The sequence below is a fragment of the Natrix helvetica genome (assembly GCF_964273705.1).
Source record: "Natrix helvetica genome assembly, chromosome: Z".
Classification (NCBI taxonomy): domain Eukaryota; kingdom Metazoa; phylum Chordata; class Lepidosauria; order Squamata; family Natricidae; genus Natrix; species Natrix helvetica.
The window spans coordinates 100,744,862-100,767,046 of record NC_138554.1 but is presented as its reverse complement, the minus strand read 5'-3'; the positions used below and the strand labels follow the sequence as shown (position 1 = coordinate 100,767,046).

The 22,185-nt window shown below is 43.4% G+C and overlaps 1 protein-coding gene across 2 annotated transcripts in view; it reads left to right on the top strand.

Annotated features, from left to right (window-relative positions):
• The window catches only part of STK31 (serine/threonine kinase 31), a 71,716-nt gene that overhangs the window by 24,168 nt on the left and 25,363 nt on the right, over nucleotides 1–22,185 (top strand). For both annotated transcript variants that reach the window (XM_081970877.1, XM_081970878.1), the window contains exons 10-15: nucleotides 584–743; nucleotides 5,120–5,242; nucleotides 9,279–9,455; nucleotides 10,548–10,664; nucleotides 17,701–17,820; nucleotides 18,087–18,218. In XM_081970877.1, the coding sequence (XP_081827003.1) occupies nucleotides 584–743; nucleotides 5,120–5,242; nucleotides 9,279–9,455; nucleotides 10,548–10,664; nucleotides 17,701–17,820; nucleotides 18,087–18,218 (829 nt within the window). The remainder of the gene's footprint in view (nucleotides 1–583; nucleotides 744–5,119; nucleotides 5,243–9,278; nucleotides 9,456–10,547; nucleotides 10,665–17,700; nucleotides 17,821–18,086; nucleotides 18,219–22,185) is intronic.

Here is a 22,185-nt window from a genome sequence, read left to right as displayed (position 1 = left end):
GAAAGGATTGTGTGTCAGGAGGCAGAGAAAGTGGAACAGGCTAGAAAGAGCAACAAAGTGAGAAAAAAGAATGGGAATAGAAGAGGCAAGTAGGGAGGAAATACAAACGTATAAAAAGCAGAATAAAGGTTAGCAGCTTCGCAGTTGGTGAGGAAACAGGAAGGAGGGAAGGCTGGGGTGAAGGAAAGAAATGAAGGGGAATATAGCAGCAGGCAACTTGATCGGGAGGTGCAGGAAGGAAGAAATGGGGAATGAGAAGGGAACAAGAGGGTTCAAAGACTGAGCGTAGTCTGGGGCTAAACTTTATATTTTCCTGATAAATACTATTGATTTATCTTTTAAAGAGTACAATTACCTAAGCCTATTGTTTTGTTATGTCTCTGATGATAGTATTCCTACATGAAAGGTTTAATCTGTTGTTCTTATGTATTCTTTTATTGTACATCAGATAGAATCAATTATACTTGGAATATTGGGATATATTTTATTGGGTAAAAATAGCAGAGATGCATAGCAATGGATCTTAATTATATATTGGATCTTAATTATATAGTATTATAAATTTTCATTTTTAAATATTCAGACAAAATCATGAAAGAGCTCATTTGGGAGAAGATCTTTTAGAAGCTGCAAATAAAGTTACCAACGAGAAACTTGTTGCCCCTTTGTCCATGGAAACGCTTGAAAAGATATGGGCAGATTATAATATTTCCCAGCAAGAAATACGCCTTTGCAAAGATGTGGTAGGTGACAAATCATACCATTTAAGCTCCTATGATGTCTCTTAAATTTTGTTGATGTAGCTGCTTAAGCTTGATAGCAGAAGTATTGCCAAAGATTTAAAATGTGACTATATTTTGCTAATGTATGATTTATCCATATTAATTAATGAATTTGATTTTTATCCTACTTTATTACTTTATAAGTAAATGGTGATTTAATATCCTTAATATTCCTATTTTTCCACAATAACCCTGTGAGTTGAGTTGGGCTGAGAGAGTGTAATTGGCTCAAAGTCACCCAGCTGACTTTCATGCCTAGGGCAGGACTAGAATTCATAAGTCTCCTGGTTTCTGGTCCTTAGCCATGAAACCAAATTGGCTCCATGTTAGAGCTGTCGCAGATTATGGATTTTGTGAAGAGGAGAAAGCAACTTGCAGGTCATTAGTAGCATATTTTATAGCTTTTCTCTTCCCTCTACTGATCAGCAACAGAATAGTTGAATGGAGTACAATTTGAGAATTTGTTGGACTGTAATAACTGTGTGTGTGTGAGAGAGAGAGAGACAGAGAGAGAGAGAGAGAATGAGAATGAGAATGAATGTCTTAAAATTTTTACAGGCGTTAGTCCAGGGGTTAGCAACCTTAAACACTGAAAGAATCATTTGGACCCATTTTCCACAAAAACAAAACACCAGGATCCACAAAACCTGGGTGGGCGTGCCCAATTTGACATCTCACATTCCCACCTAGTCACATGACCCCCCTTCACATTCTTATTCCTTCCATCCCCCCCTCTGATTTTTCCTTCCTTCCTTCCTTCCTTCCTTCCTTCCTTCCTTCCTTCTGATTTCACCTTCCTTCCCCTCCTCTGATTTTTCCTTCCTCACTTCCCCTCTCCTGATTTCACCTTCCTTCCTTTAATCCTGTATATTATTGTTTGTTATTGTTAGTATTTATTAAAGAATGCTGTGCAGCTTAGAAGCTCTCAGCAAAAATAATAGCAGCTGTTGTTTGTGGCTGAAACTATCCTGAGCTGTTATTTACACACACATTTTTATTTCACTTTCTCTGAGTCCTTGGGAAAGGAATGACATCTTTTCCCCATCCCTGTCTTTAATAATCAGGACTTTGCAATGGTGCAAGATTTAAGCACACATTTTGCAGAGTGTCTCCCCCCCCCCCAATAAAACCCCATGATGTCAGGGTTCTGACAGATGCCCTAAATAAACCATGAGCGTTGAGCCAAGCTTCAAAGGAAATCCAGTTATTTATTAGGAGCTTCCTGTCAGCATTTCCCAAGTGAAGCCAACTTTGACTCTATTTCCCCCCTCTCCCCCAAGGTATGTCATTTGTCACATTCTCCAAGGAAGCAATTTCGCAGGTTGTAGAGATCACTCTCCTCCAGCCACTGTGGGTAACCCTGGGAGACAGCCTTCACAGAGCTATGGCTGTAATATACTTCTGTTTTTGACTGATGTGTGCTGCCTCGTTGCAGCTGTAAGTTCGTGTTCCTATCCCCCTTGCCTATGGCAACTCGAGAGCAGGTCAGAGATGCTTTGCAAGTTGACATGTGAACCAGGAAACCTAGGGTGGAGTCCCTTATGGACTTGGGGGAGCGGAGAGAGAGAAAGAGAGTGCTGAGGAGTACCAGTCTGAGAACTTGGCGCGGTATAGAGCTACTGCATTTTATGCCTGGTGCCTCCAACCAAGGCCCTTCGCTTCCCCATGGAAAATGGTCTGAAGCGGGTGGGGAGACAAAGAGCCAGTCAATACAAAGGAGGGGGTTCTCTATCTGCTCCCCCCTCGTAGCCTTTTAGCCACTATTGTCTCACTATGCTTCCTCCTCTCCTTAAAAATTGAGGCTAGGGAAGAAAGCCAGAGGCGGGGAATCTAAGGGGAAGAGAAGAAGAGACCCAGGCTGATGCCTCTCTGAATAGCTTCCTACCCAGATTTCAACTGATTTCCTTTCCGATCCTCTGACGAACAGACTCCACGCCTCTTTCTGGACTCTGGACTGCTGATAAATTTCTCCCAATTATTGAGGGAAATTGGATTTTTATTCGGTCTTCCCCCACCCTACACCAAAAGGAAAGCCAGCCGGGCTTTTCCGCCTAGAAGCCCCCTATCCTTTCCTCTACTGCCTTCCCCCTAACCCCCCCCCCCTCAATCCCAGTTCAGGACAGGAGCGTGCGCTGGAAATGCGTGTTGAGGCGATGTCGGTGTGTGCCTTCTGATCCCCTGGCACACAACTCTGTGCTCCTCCAGGTCCGACTTGCTAAGGGGGGAAGCAACTCTGACGCCTCTGCTCCTCCCCCCAGCCACAGCCATTGTTGCCTGGCTTCCTCAAAGGCGTAGTGCATTTCAAAGGCAGCATCTTGCATCTCGAGGTGCCAAACAGTGTCTCGCTGCAAGAGCTGGGCCAGGCCTCTCCACCATCCAACTCGCCAATGGGGATGCTTCAGCTGGGCCAGCCACCCACCTCCTGCTGAACTTTTATGTTCAGCATTCAGCCGGGTGAGGGGAGCGTTTCCTATGCCGCCCCCTTCTTTCTCTTGGCTCTGTTGAGGAGGAAGGACAGCTGTTTCATCTCTTTGCCGTGATAGGAAGTCGCAGCATAGGGATGAAAGAGCCACATGCGGCTTCAGGGCCATAGGTTTCCGACACCCACACTAGAATAATCTTCCCAGATGTAGCTATTATAACTTTAAATTTCTAGATGTAGCTACTGGTAGTAGAAATTTAAATTCCTAAATGTAGCGACTAGGAATTTAAACTCAATTTCTAGTAATTACATCCAGGAAGATTATTGTATTGGGTAGATCCAATGTCAGGAAATTTTTCATTTGAGTGAAAATTGAATTCAAGATTTCTGTATCATTTTTATCATTCATATTATTGGTCTTGTTAATTTTATATGATTGTTATACTTATTACATGTCCACTACTTACAGATTATTCTGTTAATTATTAAACTTTTCAAGAGAGAGTAAATTCATCTTCCCTGAAACTAAATGCATGAGAGTGGATGTTCTATCTCTCTCTGTCTCTCCCCCCCACTCCCCCAAGCTCAGCATCTTGGTTGAAAAGCTGTGTAAATTCCTGTAGAAACTACCATATCTATCTATCTATCTATCTATCATCTATCTATCTATCTATCTATCTATCTATCTATCTATCTATCTATCTATCTATCTATCTATCTATCTATCTATCATCTATCTATCTATCTATCTATCTATCTATCTATCTATCTATCTATCATCTATCTATCTCTCATCTATATATGTCTTAAAAGGTCCTATAAAGTAGGTTGGGAGAAGTCCATAAGTGAAGGTGAAATATTTGACATAACTTTATATAACAAATATAGCTTTAAAAAAATGTTTTTAAATAAATAAAAAGGTATATAAACAAATTAATGTGAATATTTTCTTCATTGGTTATATATCAGCAGATAAACAAAGAGGACTTACTGCTCAAGAACTATTCTTTGTGTTGTTGCTCAATTGACTAATTGCAAAAAAAAATTGCTTTCATCTCCAGGCTTGTAAGCATGTACATGATACAACATTTGATATTGCACAAGTATCTGAAAACTGATGTCTTGGGTCAATGTCAGTGCTGTATTACAAATGGCATGCAAAACCATCCTTTGAGGAATGCACAGCCTCGCTGGAGTTTGAGTGTATGGGAATGCTGAAATCTGGAAGAGCAGCGTTCCATTGCGCATGCATGCTCCCGACAAACAGATGGTTTGTGCAATGGAGATCTGGAAGTTTGGGTGCTGGTGCGCGCATGCGCAACGGAAAGCTGCTCTTCTGGATTTTGAGCTTCCGCGCGTGCAAAGGCAGCTGGCCGGCACATGTGTGTGCACATGAACGCGGAAGAGGAGCCAACGAGGCTGCAGGTACCCGCAGGATGGATCTGTGTGCCATTTTCGGCATGTGTGCCCTGGGTTCGCCACCATGATAGTATAGGTGGTTCTATACAGGAGGTCCTTGATTTAGAACCATTTGTGATTTAGTGATTGTTCAAAGTTACAACAGCATTGAATATAGTGATACTCCTCACACTTAAAACTGACACAGCATTCCCTAAGTTACATAATCAAAATTTGGATTCTTATTTAATGGCATTTATTTATGATGGTTGCATTGTCTCTGGATCATGAGATTGCAATTTGTGACCTCAGATGAAAAGCCAGATTTGGTTAGCGATTGCATGATTCACAACTACAGTGGTTTATTTAACAATTGGGGTAGAAAAGGTCATAAGGTTGGGCACAACTCGGTTAACAACTCCTTTGCTTAGCAGCAGAAATTTTGGTTCAGTTGTGGTTGTAAACTGTACCTGTATCTGCTGAAGAAGACCTCAGTTGTGCATTCTCTTCTGCACAGGATGAAATACAAACCTTGATTCTCCAGAGGAATGAATTGCAACATAAATTGTACAAAACTGTAGAAGAATTCATTGTGGAAATGGATGATCTGCCTCGTTCTGAACGCTTAGAAACATTGAAGGTTGGGTCAAAATTGGCATTGTACTTATTTTATGTTTATGAGATGCTCTCTAGATCAGATTACAATTTTGTATTATCATAAACAGTAACTTAAAACAGTCATGGGATCATTCTGACATTTCTTTTTGCAAACAATGTTTAAATTAACTTCTGAAGTAACCTTAGAGCCTCCTGATGCTGTTGTTTCTAATCTGAAATATTGACAAAATGTCCATTGTATTCTACTTTTTAACAGTCTATGCAATCTGAGCAGGTCATACTATTCAAAATAGTATTTAGGAATGACATTGGTATAGGCATATGTATGTATATAGAAAACAAGCTGTTCCTGTTTGGTGTCTGCTATGTAATGCAAAAACAAGTAATAATAGACATAGTAAATTAAAGCTAAGAAAAAAGAGAAAGAAAAGGGTCTCTAAATGTACTGCTAGATAACATTTTCTATTTTCATAAAAAACTAATATATCACACTAATTAGCCACTTGAGTTTACTTTTCATTCCTCTGCTACAAAAAGCTTCTTATACTGAGATCCACAAAGATATTTTCAAATATAGACTAGCTTTATATTTATTCCATATTCTCAATATGGCTGTAATGTGTTCTTTTTAAACTATACCCAATTTATTGTACACTGCTGTTAGTCCCTCTTTGAGGGAGATTGGCAATGCAGAAATGTGAAAAATATATAGATAAATAAACAATTTGATTAATTCAAATTCCAAAGAGCCATCAAAAGCATTGGACCCTACAAAGTTGGGGTTTTATATCTCACTATAAGAGTTGGTTTTATTTTGGAAAAAGAATAATCTGCTTCATTTATATTTTATGATAGACATTTGTAATCATAATTAAAAATTTAGAAAAGTCAATATCTCTAGAACCTAATTCAGAATTATCTCTTTCAGATTCCTTCTATTTTAATCTTTTTTTGAGGATCTCAAAAAACTCCATCTGATCATAATTTTGCAGTTTTTTCTTTCCCACAATTTACTGTTATTTTACATATTTGTTCTGCATTTTGAGTTTTGCTTATTTTCTCAGTATGACATACTTCTTTCTTTTTTATTCCACAAATCTTCTAAAAATGTATTTTGTAACAATTTAAATTCCCTAACAGGTTTAAGGCTTTTTAAACTCTTTTGTTTCAAATTCAGTATTGCATACGTTAGTACTTGTTTCCACAAGATGGCAGTCTCCAAGCTTTTTCAAATGTGCCATTAGCAAAGGAGTAGACATACTACCAAACCTTTTTACTAGGCATTTACAAATCTCTGAAATATTTCATTAAAAATAAAAATAAAGGATTATTTTGATCAGAGTCAAATTGCTGTTTGGCATTAATTTTTGAAATAGGTCTCTAATATTATATCAAGACTTCAAGTATTTAATGCTTGCAGTTCACCATTCAAAATCACAGTTGTCTGTTTTTATTCTTTCTTGGAATGGCCTTGCATGTATTTAAAATAATTTCATATTCAATTATTTTTATGCCCATGCTTTAGAACAGGGATGTCAAACTCCATTTAATCGTAGGCCGCATCGGAGTTTGTTTGCCCTCGGGGACCGGGGTCAGCGTGGCCTGGTCATCACAGCTGACTGGGTGGGCATGGCTGGTGCCGGGACGGCAAGGGTCAGCCCATCACTGTCTCCGGGACTGCCCTGCAGGCCAACTCCACAACCTATTGCGGCCCACATATTTGACATGTCTACTTTAAAAAGTCTGATTTTCTTGCTTTAAATATTTTTGAATAGTAACATATGTTTTCTATTGCTTTTCTGCTATAAATTTTTTAAAAATGATAATATTTGAAAGCTTGAACATTTTTTCAGAATTGCGAAAGAGGAATAAAATTATGATATACTGCTTACTGGAATGGCTAAATTCTACTGTAGTCCAACAGAGTTAGCTTTCCATACTCCCGTGAAAAATGAATGTGGGAATTAAATGCTTCAGTCTAAATAATAGTGAAGTTCCAGCATGCAGCAGTCATTTTAATATTGATTTTTCTGGGATCTGTAACTAAGTAAAAATGAAAATATTTGTGCAAGACTACTACCATTCAGAAGGAATAACCTTTATAGATCTCATACAGACATGTTTCTATTTGATGTTTAGTAATTGGCAAGGATTCACCCTGGGGAAAAACTTCTTCAGGAGTCTTCAAGGAATGCAGATGTTGAAATTCATTCTCTATAATGACTCTTAATAGTTCTAGTTCTATAATAGGGATATTTAAAAATAATGAATTGCTTTAATTTTGTGGAATTGTCTCGTATGTCCTCCAATTAATAAGGATTTCTGGCAACTTCTTAGTTGAGCCTTTTGTGATATGGAATATTCTTTTTGAGATTAGTGCAAATTTACTTCAGTATTTATTAAACTTGTCTGCCACCTGACTCAATGGGTCTGGATGACAATTACAACAAACATAAATTCAATAATACAATAAAATTTATAAAACATAAATGAAGGTAAAAGGAAGCAAGCATGTTGAAGTGAGTGATCTCATTCTCCCTTACCAAACACCTAGGTGAAAAGCCAGGTTTTCACACTTTTTTTAAACAACAGCAAAGTGGGGGGCATCTGGATTTTGGGGGGAACTTGATTCCAGAAAGTAGGTGCAGCTTGCAGAAGGTCAGTTTCAGGGATTGAGAAATGACATTGTTTAAGGAATCCAGAATATGTCAATCCTACAAAATAAAATTACATGGGTAGATATTGTAGAAAGCATCTTAGCTGCACCCTTCTTTTCATGCACTTCAGAGACTCTCCTGATTTTCTCTTATTTCCCACTACTTCATTCTTCCTGCAGATGATTATCATACCTAATTCTGGTTTCAATCGTTTTCAAATAGTATACTGTAGCCATTCACATCCATGATAGTTTGGTATATGTTGTAACTTTAAATGTACTTTAAAGCATGAAATTAGCTTTAGGACCTACAGTCTTTTTGCATTTTCCATCTACAAGCATGAAAGGAACTGGATGAGTTGTTTCAATCCAAGGAGTTCTCAACTTACAACCATTTGTTCAGCAACCATTCAAGGATGCGATGCAGTAGAATGAAGTCATTTTATGACCAATGCTCAAAGTTATGGATGTTGGAGCACCTTTATGGTTACATGATCAAAATTGGGGCGTTGGTGGCCCACCTGCACTTAGGATTGCAGGAGCACTGCAACTCACCCCACCTGCCTATCTCTCCCCCCATATTTGCCATTTTGGCTCCCCGTTGATTTTTGCTGCTTTCTTGTTCCCACTGTTGGCAAGGTCGGCCTGACCTGGCTACTGGGCCACATATGACTGGCTTTGCACACTGAGGAAGAAAAGGCTTAAAGGAACTCAAGCATGTCAAAACACCCCTTTGTGCTGGGAAAAGAAGAAAAAAAACCCTGAAAGGAACCCTTTCTGCAATGAGCTGGACAGAATAGGACTGCTCTTGGTTCCCCCCCTCCCTTTTCCACAAAGCAAAACCAAATCCATACAATCCAGGAACATGGTGAAAAGGGGCATTTTGGTGGATTATCTCATTAAGCTCCTTTGTGCTCTTCCCCCTCTTCTCTCCCCCCACTCATGTGAAGGCATACCTTGTGAACAGCAGGAACAAGAAAAGATAGTTGAAGGTCAGCTGTGGTGGAGGGCAGGGTTGCAGGAGTTTCAGAATGCAGGTTTGTGAGGATGACTGGGACTGAGATAGGGCAGCTGCAGCTTCCTATGGTGTGGCAAGCTGTGTTGAAGCCATGTGGTTCTATGACTGCTTGCTGCCCCACAAAAGATGTCTGGAGGGCTTGGAATTCTCTTTTTTCTGCTTTATAGATCAGCAATAGTTACTCTTCTTCCTAATATATAAGTAAAAAAAAAATCTAGCCCATAAGCCAAACATTTATTACAGATCATTGCTTCAGATTTTGCTCCATATAGTTACTAGAGGAATCGGCATAAAGCCAAAGGAGCTTGCTTTGTTTTATAATGTGTCATTATGATCCTTTGTTGCTTTTATCTTATTTTCTTTGTTATCTGTTTTGATATTCAGAAGTTGCAAGGATCTTTGGAGGCTGCATATGGGCAGTTTAATGAAGCAGAGAACTCAGAAGTGTTTGAAGAGTTCTTTGAATGGAAGAATGCTAGGTTGGAGAAATTCAGTCGGGTTAGGAATGCTACAGATGCTTCCTTACAACATCTTGTATTAAGTTTCAGCAAGATAATTCAGGTAAAAAAGATGTCTTACATATTAAAAAAAGCTTTGTGTTCAAATTTTCAGCTAATCTACATTTATATTGAAAATCTGTGTTTAGAGGTTGTGGTCTAATTCTTTTTAGATTTTTTTTGATCAGACAAATTTGCAACTTTTCAGCACTGCAGCTAATAGTCATCTGGAGAGAGAAAAATCTCATTAAAAGGCAGTAAAATGTAGAAAAGTAACCTACTTCTTTTTTGCTATGTGTACTGCCGCTGAATCCAAACAAGCAGATAATTGTTGCTTTTGCAAAAAATAATACTACATCGGAAGATCCAAAATGAAATACGTCATTATATAAAATAGCCATTAATATTTGAATGGAGAATTGTTGGTTGAAAATAAAAAAAATTGCCACAGTGGTCTTCAGGAGAAAATTAGTATCATGACTTAATTTAAAATGACAGCTGGGCTGCATTCATATTTTATTGGGGATTTATTGGGGAATAATAGTCAGCTGAGATTGACAATATGAAATGGAATCACATTAAATTGGTGCAATGAATGAACAGCATTTGATGGGATTTGGTGTAAAAGAAATTGAAATGTTTCAGATCCTGTTCCATTGTCTTGGAACCATGATCCACACACACTTCATGCCCAATTACACCAAGGAGAAAGCAAGATCCACTTCTCAGAGGCAGATCATGTTTCCTTTAGTGCCTTGCCAGTTGAGCTTTAGCTTATTCTTTCTAGTATCAGATAGCAAAACAACTAAATACTTGTTCCAATCTTGTCATTAGGAGCGAATGGTTGTTAAAAAAAGTAAGAACTTAAGGTGATGCAGAGATTAATCAACTGAATACCCCCAACTTGAGTGTTGACAAGCTGCATTGAAGTGTGATGGCTTTATTTGCAAGTATATGTTGACAGTAATTTTTGGATGATTTGGCTATTTATTCTTTTGCTTTCTTGCTTAAAAAGATAAAGATTGCTTAAGGCAGAATGGAACCAATCTAACATTGCAATTTTCTAATTCACTATTTTTGAGTAATCTGGAATTACTTTGCAGATTAATACTACTTTAGATAACCACTTTTTGTTTGTGTCTCTTTTCCTGTCAAGTTTTTTGACATAGGGGCAGCAACATTAATGAAATCCGAGGATGTAGATCTCAATGTAGATGAAGTTCTTAAGAATGCCGAGTATAATATTTCACAAGAATTTGACATGTTTCTAACAGTAAGCTATGTTACTATATTTTTCCTTTCACATAAAACTCTCAAAAGTGCTTTTTTTCAAAAGGCAACTGAACTATTTTTTCCTTGAGGAAGAAAAACAAAATGTTTAGTTTCTCAACCAAGAAACTTCATTTCTTGAAAAAGATTCCAACTTGCTTCTCCATTTTTCTCCAAATTTGCAGAAAGGGGCCAGGACGTTCTCATCTGTATTTAAAAATACGTGAATTTCATCTTTTAGTGAAACTTGCCTTCCAAGACATCTACTACTAAACATTAAATCATGAATTAATTCAGTAGTAAGAATACGGATATATTACAGTGTTTGTAATAAAATATTAAAATCATAAAGCTAACTATAGCAGTAAAAATATAGCATAGCATATGGGTTGTCCTTGGGTAATGACTATTTCTTTAGTGACTGAAGTTCTCCACGATTTGTGGAGACAGCAGTCACGTAGGGTTCACTCTGTCCAGTAACCAATAGGCTGAGTCTACAGATTATAACGCCTTCCTCCTTGCTGCTCTTCCCCGCTTTTAGACTCAGCCAGTTCTGGGCTGGACATGTGTTGTATTTCTCTGATTATATTGTTCTATAACATTTACAACTGTTCCTCAAAATTAAAGTCATTGCAGCTTCCTTGCAAACATGTGATCAAAATTTATCTTTTAGTCTGATTCTGTTACAAAGATGTGAATGCTTGGCATTTATTTATTGAGCTCATCTTGCCATACTCAGCCTTGTAACCTGCTTGATCAAGAAGTATGGATGTAAGTTGTGTAGAATATTATGTTTCTGTTGTTATTTATATTTTTTAGAATTATCTTTATGAAAGGTGTACTTTCTACTTCATCAAACAAAAATTGATTTCATATTTTTTCATTTAGAATGCACTTCGTATTTTAAAAATCAACACATTTTCCAGGGCGCTGCTTTGGAGAGTCCAAGCAAGGGTTAAATACAGCCAATCTGCCCAGAACTTAATTGAAACTTTAAACCATGCCTCTGGTGCTGATTATCTTCAGTTTTTTTCAATTCAGCTAGCCCAGTGGGTGCGCTTCGAGTTTCTCTTCAATTCTAGATAGATTGCTTGGACTCTCAATTATACTACTGAAAGGAAAAGATCGTGTTATTTATTTGGAGCAGGCTTGGTGAGATAAATTTTAAATCCCAATTTGGCTTCTCTCTCGCCCTTGGTCCTCCCGGTTTCCCGATCTTGCACGGGCCCCACAGGGTCACAGACAGCTGTTGGGGAAGCATGAGGGTCAGACTGCTGACGCCAACGCCACCGCAGCAACCCTGCTGCGGGAGGAAATCCCCGCTGAGAGCTCCGTTGTCGTCGTCCGTGCTTTTTACAAGCCGGCGTTTGGCGCGGCCCCTCAGGGCTCTCCTAAGCATTAGCGGCAACTTTAAAGCATCTGGAGAGGCGGCAGGGAGTTCCGACCTCCATTTGGAGGCGCCGATTTCAATTTAACCGCATGCCGCAGCTGCCAAAGCCTGACTCACTGCAGGAGCCGCGTGGAGACCTCATTGACCTGTCAGACTGGCGATCTGGGCCCCCAGCCTTTCAGACTGAAGGGGCAAGTGCTTGTGGTTGCTTGGATCGCAACCCTTACCTTCCTTCCTGCTTGGATCGCAACCCTTACCTTCCTGCATGCCATCAGAGGCACTAAACCTTATTCCAAACCCGGGCCTAAGCAGGGATCGGGGCAGGATAAGGACGCCATACGCCGCCAGAAGGCCCTAGAAAAACAATTTTCCAAGGCCCAGCAACAGGCCCAAGCCTCCCAGTTGGTGGACTCTCAGGAATCCTCCAGGGAGGTTGCCCTTGCCCAGGATCAACCTATCTCCGATAGCGAGGGGGAAGGCCAAGAATTCTTGCCCACGGCTTCTTTGGCCATGGCAGCTTCACCAGGCCCCTCGATGGCGGATCAGGCCAACCTCTTCGCCTGTCCTTCGGACCTGGAGGAGGGGCCAGCCCCTGTGGGGCCCTTGGCACCGCAACTTTCACCCCCCCAGGCCCGGACCCAGGCTTTGCCCAGTCGAGGACCAAGGGCCCAACCTTTCAGCGGAAATGCAAGAGGTAATCAACAGGGCCATTTCCCAGGGCATTGAAGCGGGCATGCAACAAAGAGGCAAACGCACTCGCAAGACCTGCCATCTGGAGCCCCAGGCAGCTCCCAGTATTGCATCCTTCTCCCAGCCTCCTCAGTCCCCCCATTCCTCCCTAGCCTCGGAGGATTCGACCTGGGAAGAGGAGGAAGACTTATTACCTAGGCAAGAACCTGAGTTCTCGGGGGATGAAGGTGGTTCTTCTGAAAAGCCTACTTTTCGGGCCTATTTAAATTGACCAACTTCAAAACCATCCTGGATAAAGCTAAGGTGGCGACCCGCATGGGATCTACCCCCTCGGCTCCGACAGCCCAAGACCCAGATGATCTATCTGGGGACCTTTTTGAAGAACCTGTGTTGGCCCAGGAGATAGTCCCAGTTCCCAAACTATTCCTCAACATGGTTCAAAAGCAATGGGCGCAGCCTGCTATTATGGCTATCCCCAGCAACAATGATAAGAAGCTTTATACAGTAGGTGCCAGCCTGGAGGATTTGCTTAAGCTACCTCCAATTGATCCTCCCGGGGCGGCACTCACTTCTACGTCTGTTCTTCCCCCTGAATTATTAGAGGGGTTCAAGGCTGAGGACAAAAGGACCAAGACTGCTTGCCACAAAACTCACCAGGCGGCAGCATGGGCGATTAAGTCATCCGCCTCAGCATCCTTCCTCTCCAGGGCAGCCCTGCTCTGGTTGAGGCAGTTGCTGAGAAAAATTCCGGCCAAGGACACCAAGTTGAGGCAGGATATCAACAAGATCATGGCAGCCACGGAGTACACCGCCGATGCCACCCTGAGCGCTGCCAAGTTTGCCTCCCGAGCCTCCGTTCCTTCAGAGTTAAGCTCAAGACCCACCTATTCCAAGTAGCTGGCCTGGCTCAACCATGATCCAACTATATTGCTCCTGACGGGTTTTTTATTAATGTAATTCAATAGAATTTATTTATTGGGGTTTTTAAATATTGTGACTTTTTAATTGTTTTAATTGTTAATTGTTTAATTGTTTTTTAGCTATCAGCCTACCTCCTCCTTGTATACGTTGTATACGTTTTATATACGTCCTTGTTACATGTATGTCCTGTCCAGATTTGTATTGTATTGTACTTTGTATTTTATTTGTTTTATTGTACGCCGCCCCGAGTCCTTCGGGAGAGGGTGCGGCTTAGAAATAAATATTCTATTCTATTCTATTCTATTCTAGCATCTAATGTCACCAACAGACGCCTCTTGTGGCTGAGACACTGGAACGTGGATATGCGTTCCAAGTGGAAGCTTGTCACAGCCCCCTTTAAAGGGGACAAACTCTTTGGGGAGGTCCTGGATCCTGTCCTAGTAGAAAACAAGGACAAGAAGAAGGTGATGCCATCGGTCACTAAGAAGTCCGATCGGAAGGGTTCCAACTCCTACAGGAGGCAACCCTTTCGGAACACTGAGCCTTCCACTAGCTCCGCCCCATTTCATTGGGTGTATCCTCAGCAAACCAATCGGTCCCAGGACTGTCAGTCCTTTCGCGACAGAGGTCGCCAGCAACACTACTCCAAATGCCCCTTTCGGAGGGGGCTCTGGTTCACGCCCCTTCAGGTGATACAAATGACCATCAACGATCAGCTCCCATAGGAGGGCGTCTCCAGTTATTTCACGCCAAGTGGGAGCAGATCACGTCGGACCAGTGGGTCCTACAAACGATCCACATGGGCCTCACCTTGGAGTTCTTCTCCCTCCACCCCGCCACTTCATCAGGTGCTCCGTGCCTTCCTGCCCAGTCAAACGGTCCCTCATGGAACAGGAGATCAGGCATCTCAGAGATATCAGGGCCATAGAGGCTGTTCCGGTGGGTCAGGAGGGGACAGGATTTTACTCAATCCTGTTCCTGGTTCCCAAAAATTCCGGGGGGTGGAGGGGAATATTGGACCTAAAAAATTAAACTATCATGTAACCTATCAGAGGTTCAAAATGCAATCCCTCCAGTCCATCCTGGGTTGCATCAGACCGGGAGATATATTGACATCCATAGACCTCAAAGAGGCCTACCTCCACGTACCCATCCGCAAAGCCAACCCCGATACCTCAGATTCACTTACTAGGCTGCCATTACCAGTATCGAGCCTTGCCGTTCGGCCTATCATCGGCCCCCAGGACATTTACGAAGATCCTCGTGGCGGTGGCGGCATTCCTCAGATCCCATCCAATAAGACTGCACTACTACCTGGACGATGTCCTCATCCAGTCGTCATCCCACCAACAGGCGACCAGAGACCTGGAGTACACCATCCAGGTGCTTCAGGACCACGGGAGAATAACCTGGAGAAAAGTCATCTTCTTCTGACAACCAGACTACAACATCTAGGGGCCGTCATCGATACCGTCTCCTGCCGGGTCTTCCTATCTCCGGAGAGGGTGACCAGCCTCAGGGAGAGGGTCGCACAAGTGCATCGGTCGCCCCGGCCAAGGTGGTTCACCTGTCTCAGCTTCTAGGCAAAATGATCTCGTGCCTGTCCATCGTGCCTTGGACAAGACTCCACTCCCGTCCGCTCCAGTGGCTCCTGCTCCCTTACCAAAGGGCCAATGAAAGCAGCTCGACGAGGCTAATCCCGGTCTCCTCAGAGGTACGGCGTTCCCTCAGGTGGTGGTTGTCTCCTGCCCTGACAAAGGGGTCCCCCTTCAAAGAACCCGTCTGTCTCACCATCACGATGGACGCCAGACTTTACGGCTGGAGAGCTCATTGTCACAGTCAACTGGCGCAGGCAGGTGGTCTCCTTCCGAGGCTGCTCACAGCATCAACTGGCTGGAGCTGAGGGCAGTCAGGTTGGCCCTCCACCAGTTCCAGTCCAGCATACAAGGGCGCCACGTGAGGATACTGAAGGACAATGTTGCAACAAAGGCACACATCAACTGCCAAGGGGGCACTCGCTCCAGATCATTGATGTCAGAGGCCAAACTCCTAGGACGATGGGCGGAGAAGCACCTCCTGTCCGTACAGGCGGAACACATCTCGGGCACGACCAACACCCAGGCAGACTGGCTGAGCAGGGCCACGGTAGACCACTCAGAGTGGCGCCTGCATCCACACCTGTTCCAGCAATTGTCCCAGAGGTTCGCCCATCCGCAGGTAAACCTGTTCGCCACCGCATCCAACATGCACCTCCCGAGGTTTTTTACGAGGTTCCACGACCCGCGTGCCGAAGGAGTCAACGCCTTGCACTGTCCTTGGCCGCAAGGACTACTGTACGCCTTCCTTCCGTTGCCTCTACTTCCCAGAGTCATCCGGAAGATCCTGTCGGAGGCGGCGGAGATACTGCTGGTGGCACCGTTCTGGCCCAGGAGAACCTGGTTTGCAGACCTGGTGAGCCTCTCCGTCGAACCACCGTGGCGGATCCCTCCGCAGGAAATCTCTCTCAGCCAGGAGGCTCTTCAACATCCGGAGCCCCAGTGGCTTCAACTAGCCGTCTGGCACTTGAGAGGGATCTCCTGAGCAGAGGCAGTTTATTGGCCAAAGTGATCTGCACCATCCAAGCATCCAGGCGTCCGTCCACGACCCGGATCTATGACGCTACCTGCTCGTGGATCTTCAGCCTCCTCAGCCTTGGTCCCTGTCATCCTGGACTTCCTGCAAGATGGTTTGGACAAGGGCCTGGCGCCTAACACTCTACGGCATCAAGTGGCGGCTATTTCAACCATTCTGGCTCCCGATGGACATTCCTCACTCGGCCGGCATCCTACCATTTGCAGTTTTCTCAGGGGCGCAACTAACCTGAGACCCCCAGTGGTTCACAGATACCCATCCTGGGACCTCAACGTAATGCTACGTGCCCTTATCGGCCCCCCGTTTGAACCATTCAGAACTGCCAGTCTCAAACATCTGACATTTAAGACAGCCTTTTTGGTTGCCATCACCTCAGCTCGACGTATTTCGGAGTTGGCTGCCCTGTCCGTCAGAGAGTACTTATGCTTGATTCGACAAGACAGGGTAATTCTCAGGCTGGACCCGTCGTTCATCCCCAAAATCAACTCCTGGTTCCACCGAGCCCAGGAGGTAGTTCTCCCGGACTTTTGTCCGCATCCTAGACATCCGAGGGAGAAACGTTGGCACTTGCTAGATGTGCGCAGGATGCTTCGCAGGTACATCAAGTGTACGGCGGGGTTTCGACGATCTGAATCTCTCTTCATATCATTCCAGCCGGCTTCCCAGGGCAGGAAAGTGTCTTCCTCTACGATCGGTGGGTGGCTGAGGGCCTGCATCGATCTTGCTCATGTCCTGCAGTCCAAACCTGTGCCTCACCACATTACAGCACATTCGACTAGGAGCGCCGCCACCAAGGCGGCCTGGACGACCCAGGCACCGATTGAGGAAATTTGCAAGGTGGATACCTGGACTTCGTTGTCTCCATTCATCCGAAATTATAAGTTGGACACCTTTGCATCAGCGGAAGGGGCATTTGGGAGGCGTGTTCTTCAAGGCATTCACACCAGCGGAGAGACTCTGAATGCTGCTGCTTCCCGCCCTAGTGACAATTAGCTTGGGCATGTCCCTTGCTTGGACTCTCCAGAGCAGCTCCCTGGAAAATGACCATTGTCTTACCTGAAGGGTCGTTTTCAGGGCGCTGCGAAGGAGAGTCCATCCCACCCTGGGGTCTGGCTCTGCTGGTGACAGTTCAGACATTACGGTTCCAATTAGTTTGGTTTTCTTATCGATTTGTTTACATTGTTGGACTTTTCAGCGCGCAACAGTTCCACGTCTTCATTGAAAAAATCTGAAGATAATCAGCACCAGAGGCGTGGTTTAAAGTTTCAATTCAGTTCTGGGCAGATTGGCTGTATTTAACCCTTGCTTGGACTCTCCTTCGCAGCGCCCTGAAAACGACCCTTCAGGTAAGACAATGGTCATTTTGCAATTTTGTTATTACAGATATTGTTGCTCTAATTTCTTTCAGGAGTTAGATGAGAAAGACAAAAGAATCATCTTAAATATGTATAGTTCGGTTATGTGGAAGATCCTTCAAGAACAAGATCTCATAAATACATTGAATCAAAAATATCTTGAAAGTTGTGAGGTCAGTTATCTAGCTGCTGCTTTGTCATATCCTACAATATGGAAAGTTATTAACAGCTTTTAAAAAGATACTTATTCATCTTTTTCAATTTCAGTAGGGAAAAAACATTTAATGAGTCATATAAGTCTAATAGCCTTTTTGTTTGACTTAAAATGTGATCTGAAAATGTTAACACTTACATTGTAATGCAATTTGTGTATAAGGAGTAATATTCCTCAAAGTATAGGAGCTTTTACTTCTCATTAATATTGTGTTTTCTTTTTCAGTTCAAAAACCAGATTGTGGAGTGGCTAGATATAACTCCTAATACTGATGATTTGTTACTGATAAAGAAGAGAGTGAAAAGCATGAAGGCTAAGCTGAGGTTGAAATTAGGAGAAAAAGACAACTTGGAAGAAGTATGGAAATGCTATTTTGATGTTTTAAGATTATTATTATTTCTTATTTTTAATAAGAAATGGTGGATGATGACATAGAAAATGTTGCTTTCTAGCTTTGGAGAAATGTTGTTATGGACATAGTTTATTCAAACAAATCCAGCCTAAATGAAAGCCTAAAGTGATTTATATTAGAACAAAGTTGGAAAGAAACAAAAATGGCAGATTTTTGAACAATTTAATTTGCACATAGTGTTTCACATTGCTAATGCTCCTCATTCTTGATTATTGCAATTTGAGAAAGTACACAATTTCTTCATGTATTATTGATTATTCAGTTGAAAACAACAGATATTCCATTTGTCTTGCAGCAGATTATCATAACTCCTGAATGGATACATTAAACAGTATGGGATTGGAAAGCTGTGAAATGTTGATTGTACAGTTAATGTCAAATTGGGATAAGAGTTAAAAGGAGCATACACGCATTAAGAAATATGAAGAGAGAAGCTGAATAAGAAAAAAAGTACTATATAAGTATCCAGGGAGAAATTTAGTTAGAGGGAAGTATCACCTTCTAGGATTAATCCAAATGTCTGTTTCATTCAGCATCCAATTTTTTATAATGACTAAGGAGACACATCTGAGAAATAAATCAGTGTCAAGTGACAATGGTCCCCACCACCACCACCACACATTAATAATACCTCTTGTCTTGAAAATTTAAGGTGGCCATATCTTCAGTTAATATAAGCATTCCCAGTATTTTGGCTTTCAGATCCTTATTTGTATATGGTATCTTTGTGGCTTTATGTATTTTGCAAATTGTATTTAACAACAGCTGCCATCACCTACCGCCACATTGGCTGATGCTGCTGGGGGTATAAAAGCTAGCACAGAACTAATTGAAAAAGTTCCAGATTGTAAATAAGTAAATTCCACAGATATAGAGACTACAAGCTTAGAATTATCTAATATTTACATCATTCTGACCTCTAGAGAGATCACTTTAAAGGAAAAAGCCTAATTTTAGTTATGGAAACATAAGCATTTTGTGTGTCATAAACATAGAATCATAGGACTGGAAGTGACCTTGGAAGTCGTCTCCAACACCCTACCCAGAGCAGGAGACCTTGTACTATCTGGAACAAATAGATGTCATCTTTTCTTGAAAACCTCCAGTGATAGAGCACCCACAATTTGGGGAGGCAAGCTGTTCCGTTGATTAATTGTTGTCATGAACTTTCTCTGGGTTGGATTTCTCTTTAACAAGCTTCCACCCATTGTCCTGCTCTCAGGTGTTTGGAGAATAGTCAACTCTTCTCTTGATTGCCCCTCAAGTACTGGAAGATAACAATCATGTCATCCCTAATAATTCTCTTTGTTAGGCTAGATGTATCTACTTCTCTTAACCATTCATCCTAAAGTTCAATTTCCAGGCCCCTTATCATCTTTGTTGCTCTTCTGTACACACTGTGTAGAATATCAGCATCTTTTTTGATGCAGTATTCCAAGTGTGGCCTCACTAGTGCAGTATAGAGTGATAGCATTGTGTCTTGTGATCATGATGATGCAGCTTTGTTGATTTTTGTAGCTGACTAAAGCTCTTTCATTGGATAGTGGCTGGTAGTCACATGAATGGAAGGTATTATGGAGGCCATCTAGTTCAATTCTTTCTGAGGGTAAGAAATCATTCTCCAAGTAGGTGGAGACATCATCCAGGCATGGTTATGACTCCGTCAGGATCCAATATGACTGGGTTTACAAGTATTAAAGACACGCCCACGAGGCTACTCCCCAGAAATAGATCAGTCGATCCTATCGACTCCCTATCTCTCCTTGCTAATTTTCCTATTTCACTAAAAAACCTTCTCAAATTCAACAATTGGCTTCCCCCTCAAATTGCTTACAATTGGGCTCCTTCTTCACTGAATTAAAGCTTAACAGCCTTTATGAGGCTTCGCTTCTCTCAGGCTTCGCTGCCTCAGCAGCTAATAGCCTTCTCAGCCAGCCTACGAGGTTCGTCCTCAGGCTCTTTGATCGCTGATCGCTGCGCCGTGCTGTCAGAAGGGCACCAGCCTTTGAAGTCCCATTTGCTGCAGCTGCGCCGCCAGAGGGTCAATCGCAGCAGCCATGCTTCTGGGGAGGCCTCCCTACACTCGGAAAATGTCTCGCACACTGCACTTTTTCTTGCTGCCCTGCTGCGTTGCTCCTTCGGCTCCAATTCAGCGCCTGGCCTTGGAATGTTCAGCGGGCTGCTAATTGCTGGGCAATAGGCTGCTTTGTTGGTTCGCGGCCTTAGGGCCCTGTCTACCCAGACGGCAGTTAATTTGGGCGTGAAATCAGTGGCGGACATTTTGTTTGGGCGGGAAGCCTTCCTCGACGATTCAAGTAACAGTGAGTAATGGCGACCAATGAGGTCTCGGTTCCCCAGGGGGAGGATTCCCCCAGTCCAGTTGCCCCTCCTCCTCCAGCCCCAGCTGAACAAAGGAGCAAAAAGAGACCCTATTCCAAGCATTCTGCTCCCAAGCCTGCCACTCCTCAGGAGGTCCGAGAGACCACTAATCCCAGTGCAACTACTGAGAAGGCCTGTGATCCTGCTCCTCAGAAGGCCACTTCCAAGACCAATCATTGTGCTCCTAATCCCACTCCTAGAGCTACTATTCCTTCTAATTTAAATCCTATGGAGGACCTTTCCACTGACACCGATGGGGATGCTCCCCCCCCCCCGGCTTCTCCTTTAAACCTAGAGGATGGAATTGGTTTTCAGGGGGAATCTGATTCTGTGGGGGATGGCAGCCTCACACCAGACATATGTGGGTTCCCCTGCGTCTAGGGCTGTCACCTTCAACCCCGATGATATGACTGACATTCATAGTAGCGGGGCATTGCTGCAGGCCTTCAATATCGGGCCCCTGCATCAGCTACTCCTCATGGTTCCTCTTCTAAAAAATCTAAGAGGGGTGCTCTTCTCAGGCCCAAGGGGCTTCTACTGCAGGCGTCTCTCAGCCTTCTGCTGTGGACTCGGAAGAACAGGCCATTTGTGATTCCGACCTGTCAGAGGATAAGGACTTGACCCCTGCTCCCTCTGCCTTATTGGGCCTGTTCAAGCCTGCCATATTTCGGTCCATCTTATTTAAAGCCAAGTAGGTCTCTGGTATCTCGGCTTCGAAACCTCCCACCTCCATGGAGGCAGACAAATCAGATAACACAGACCCCCTTTTCTCCCGTCCTCCCGTCGAAAAGGACACTGTTCCCTCCCCGAAACTGTTTCTAGAGGTGATTCAAAACCAGTGGGGATCTCCGGGGTCAGGGCCCCTCCCTTCTACTCTGGACAAACAGTTGTATAATGTCAGCTCTGAGCTCTCTAAACTTTTGGAGGTTCCTTCCATTGATCTTCCAGTGGTATCCTTGTCTTCGCCTACAGCGGCCACCAATGCTCCAGAGGACGCTCTCCGTCCTAAGGGCAAACACTTTGAGCAGTCCCTGGTGAAAGGTCATCAGTCCACCGCATGGGTGGTCATGGCCGCCTCTTCTGCTTCCTTTTTCAATAGGGCTGCCCTTCGATGGCTAAAGGAGATGCAGGACAAGATTCCCTCCTGGAGATTCCTGCGCTCACCAGGACATTAATAAACTCAAGGCTGCAATGGAGTACGCGGCAGATGCTTCTCTGGATGCGGCGCGTTTCTCTTCCAGGTCCATGGCTTCTACCATCACCACGAGGCGTCTTTGGCTGAAGCAGTGGCAGGCGGAGGCCAGAGCAAAGTGCCATTTGGCGTCCGCACCCTTCTCACCTGGTCTGCTATTCAGTCCTCCTCTGGAGCCGCTCTTGGTAGAGTCTAAAGACAAACACAAGGTGCTTCCTGCTGCAAACCGCAAGTCTGACCCTAAATCTTCCGCAGGTCGTCCTTTCGTAGGACGGACGGGGGATTTGCCTACCCCTGTCCTTAGCTCCAGGCTCCCCCGAGACAAGGCCAGCAGTTCCAGA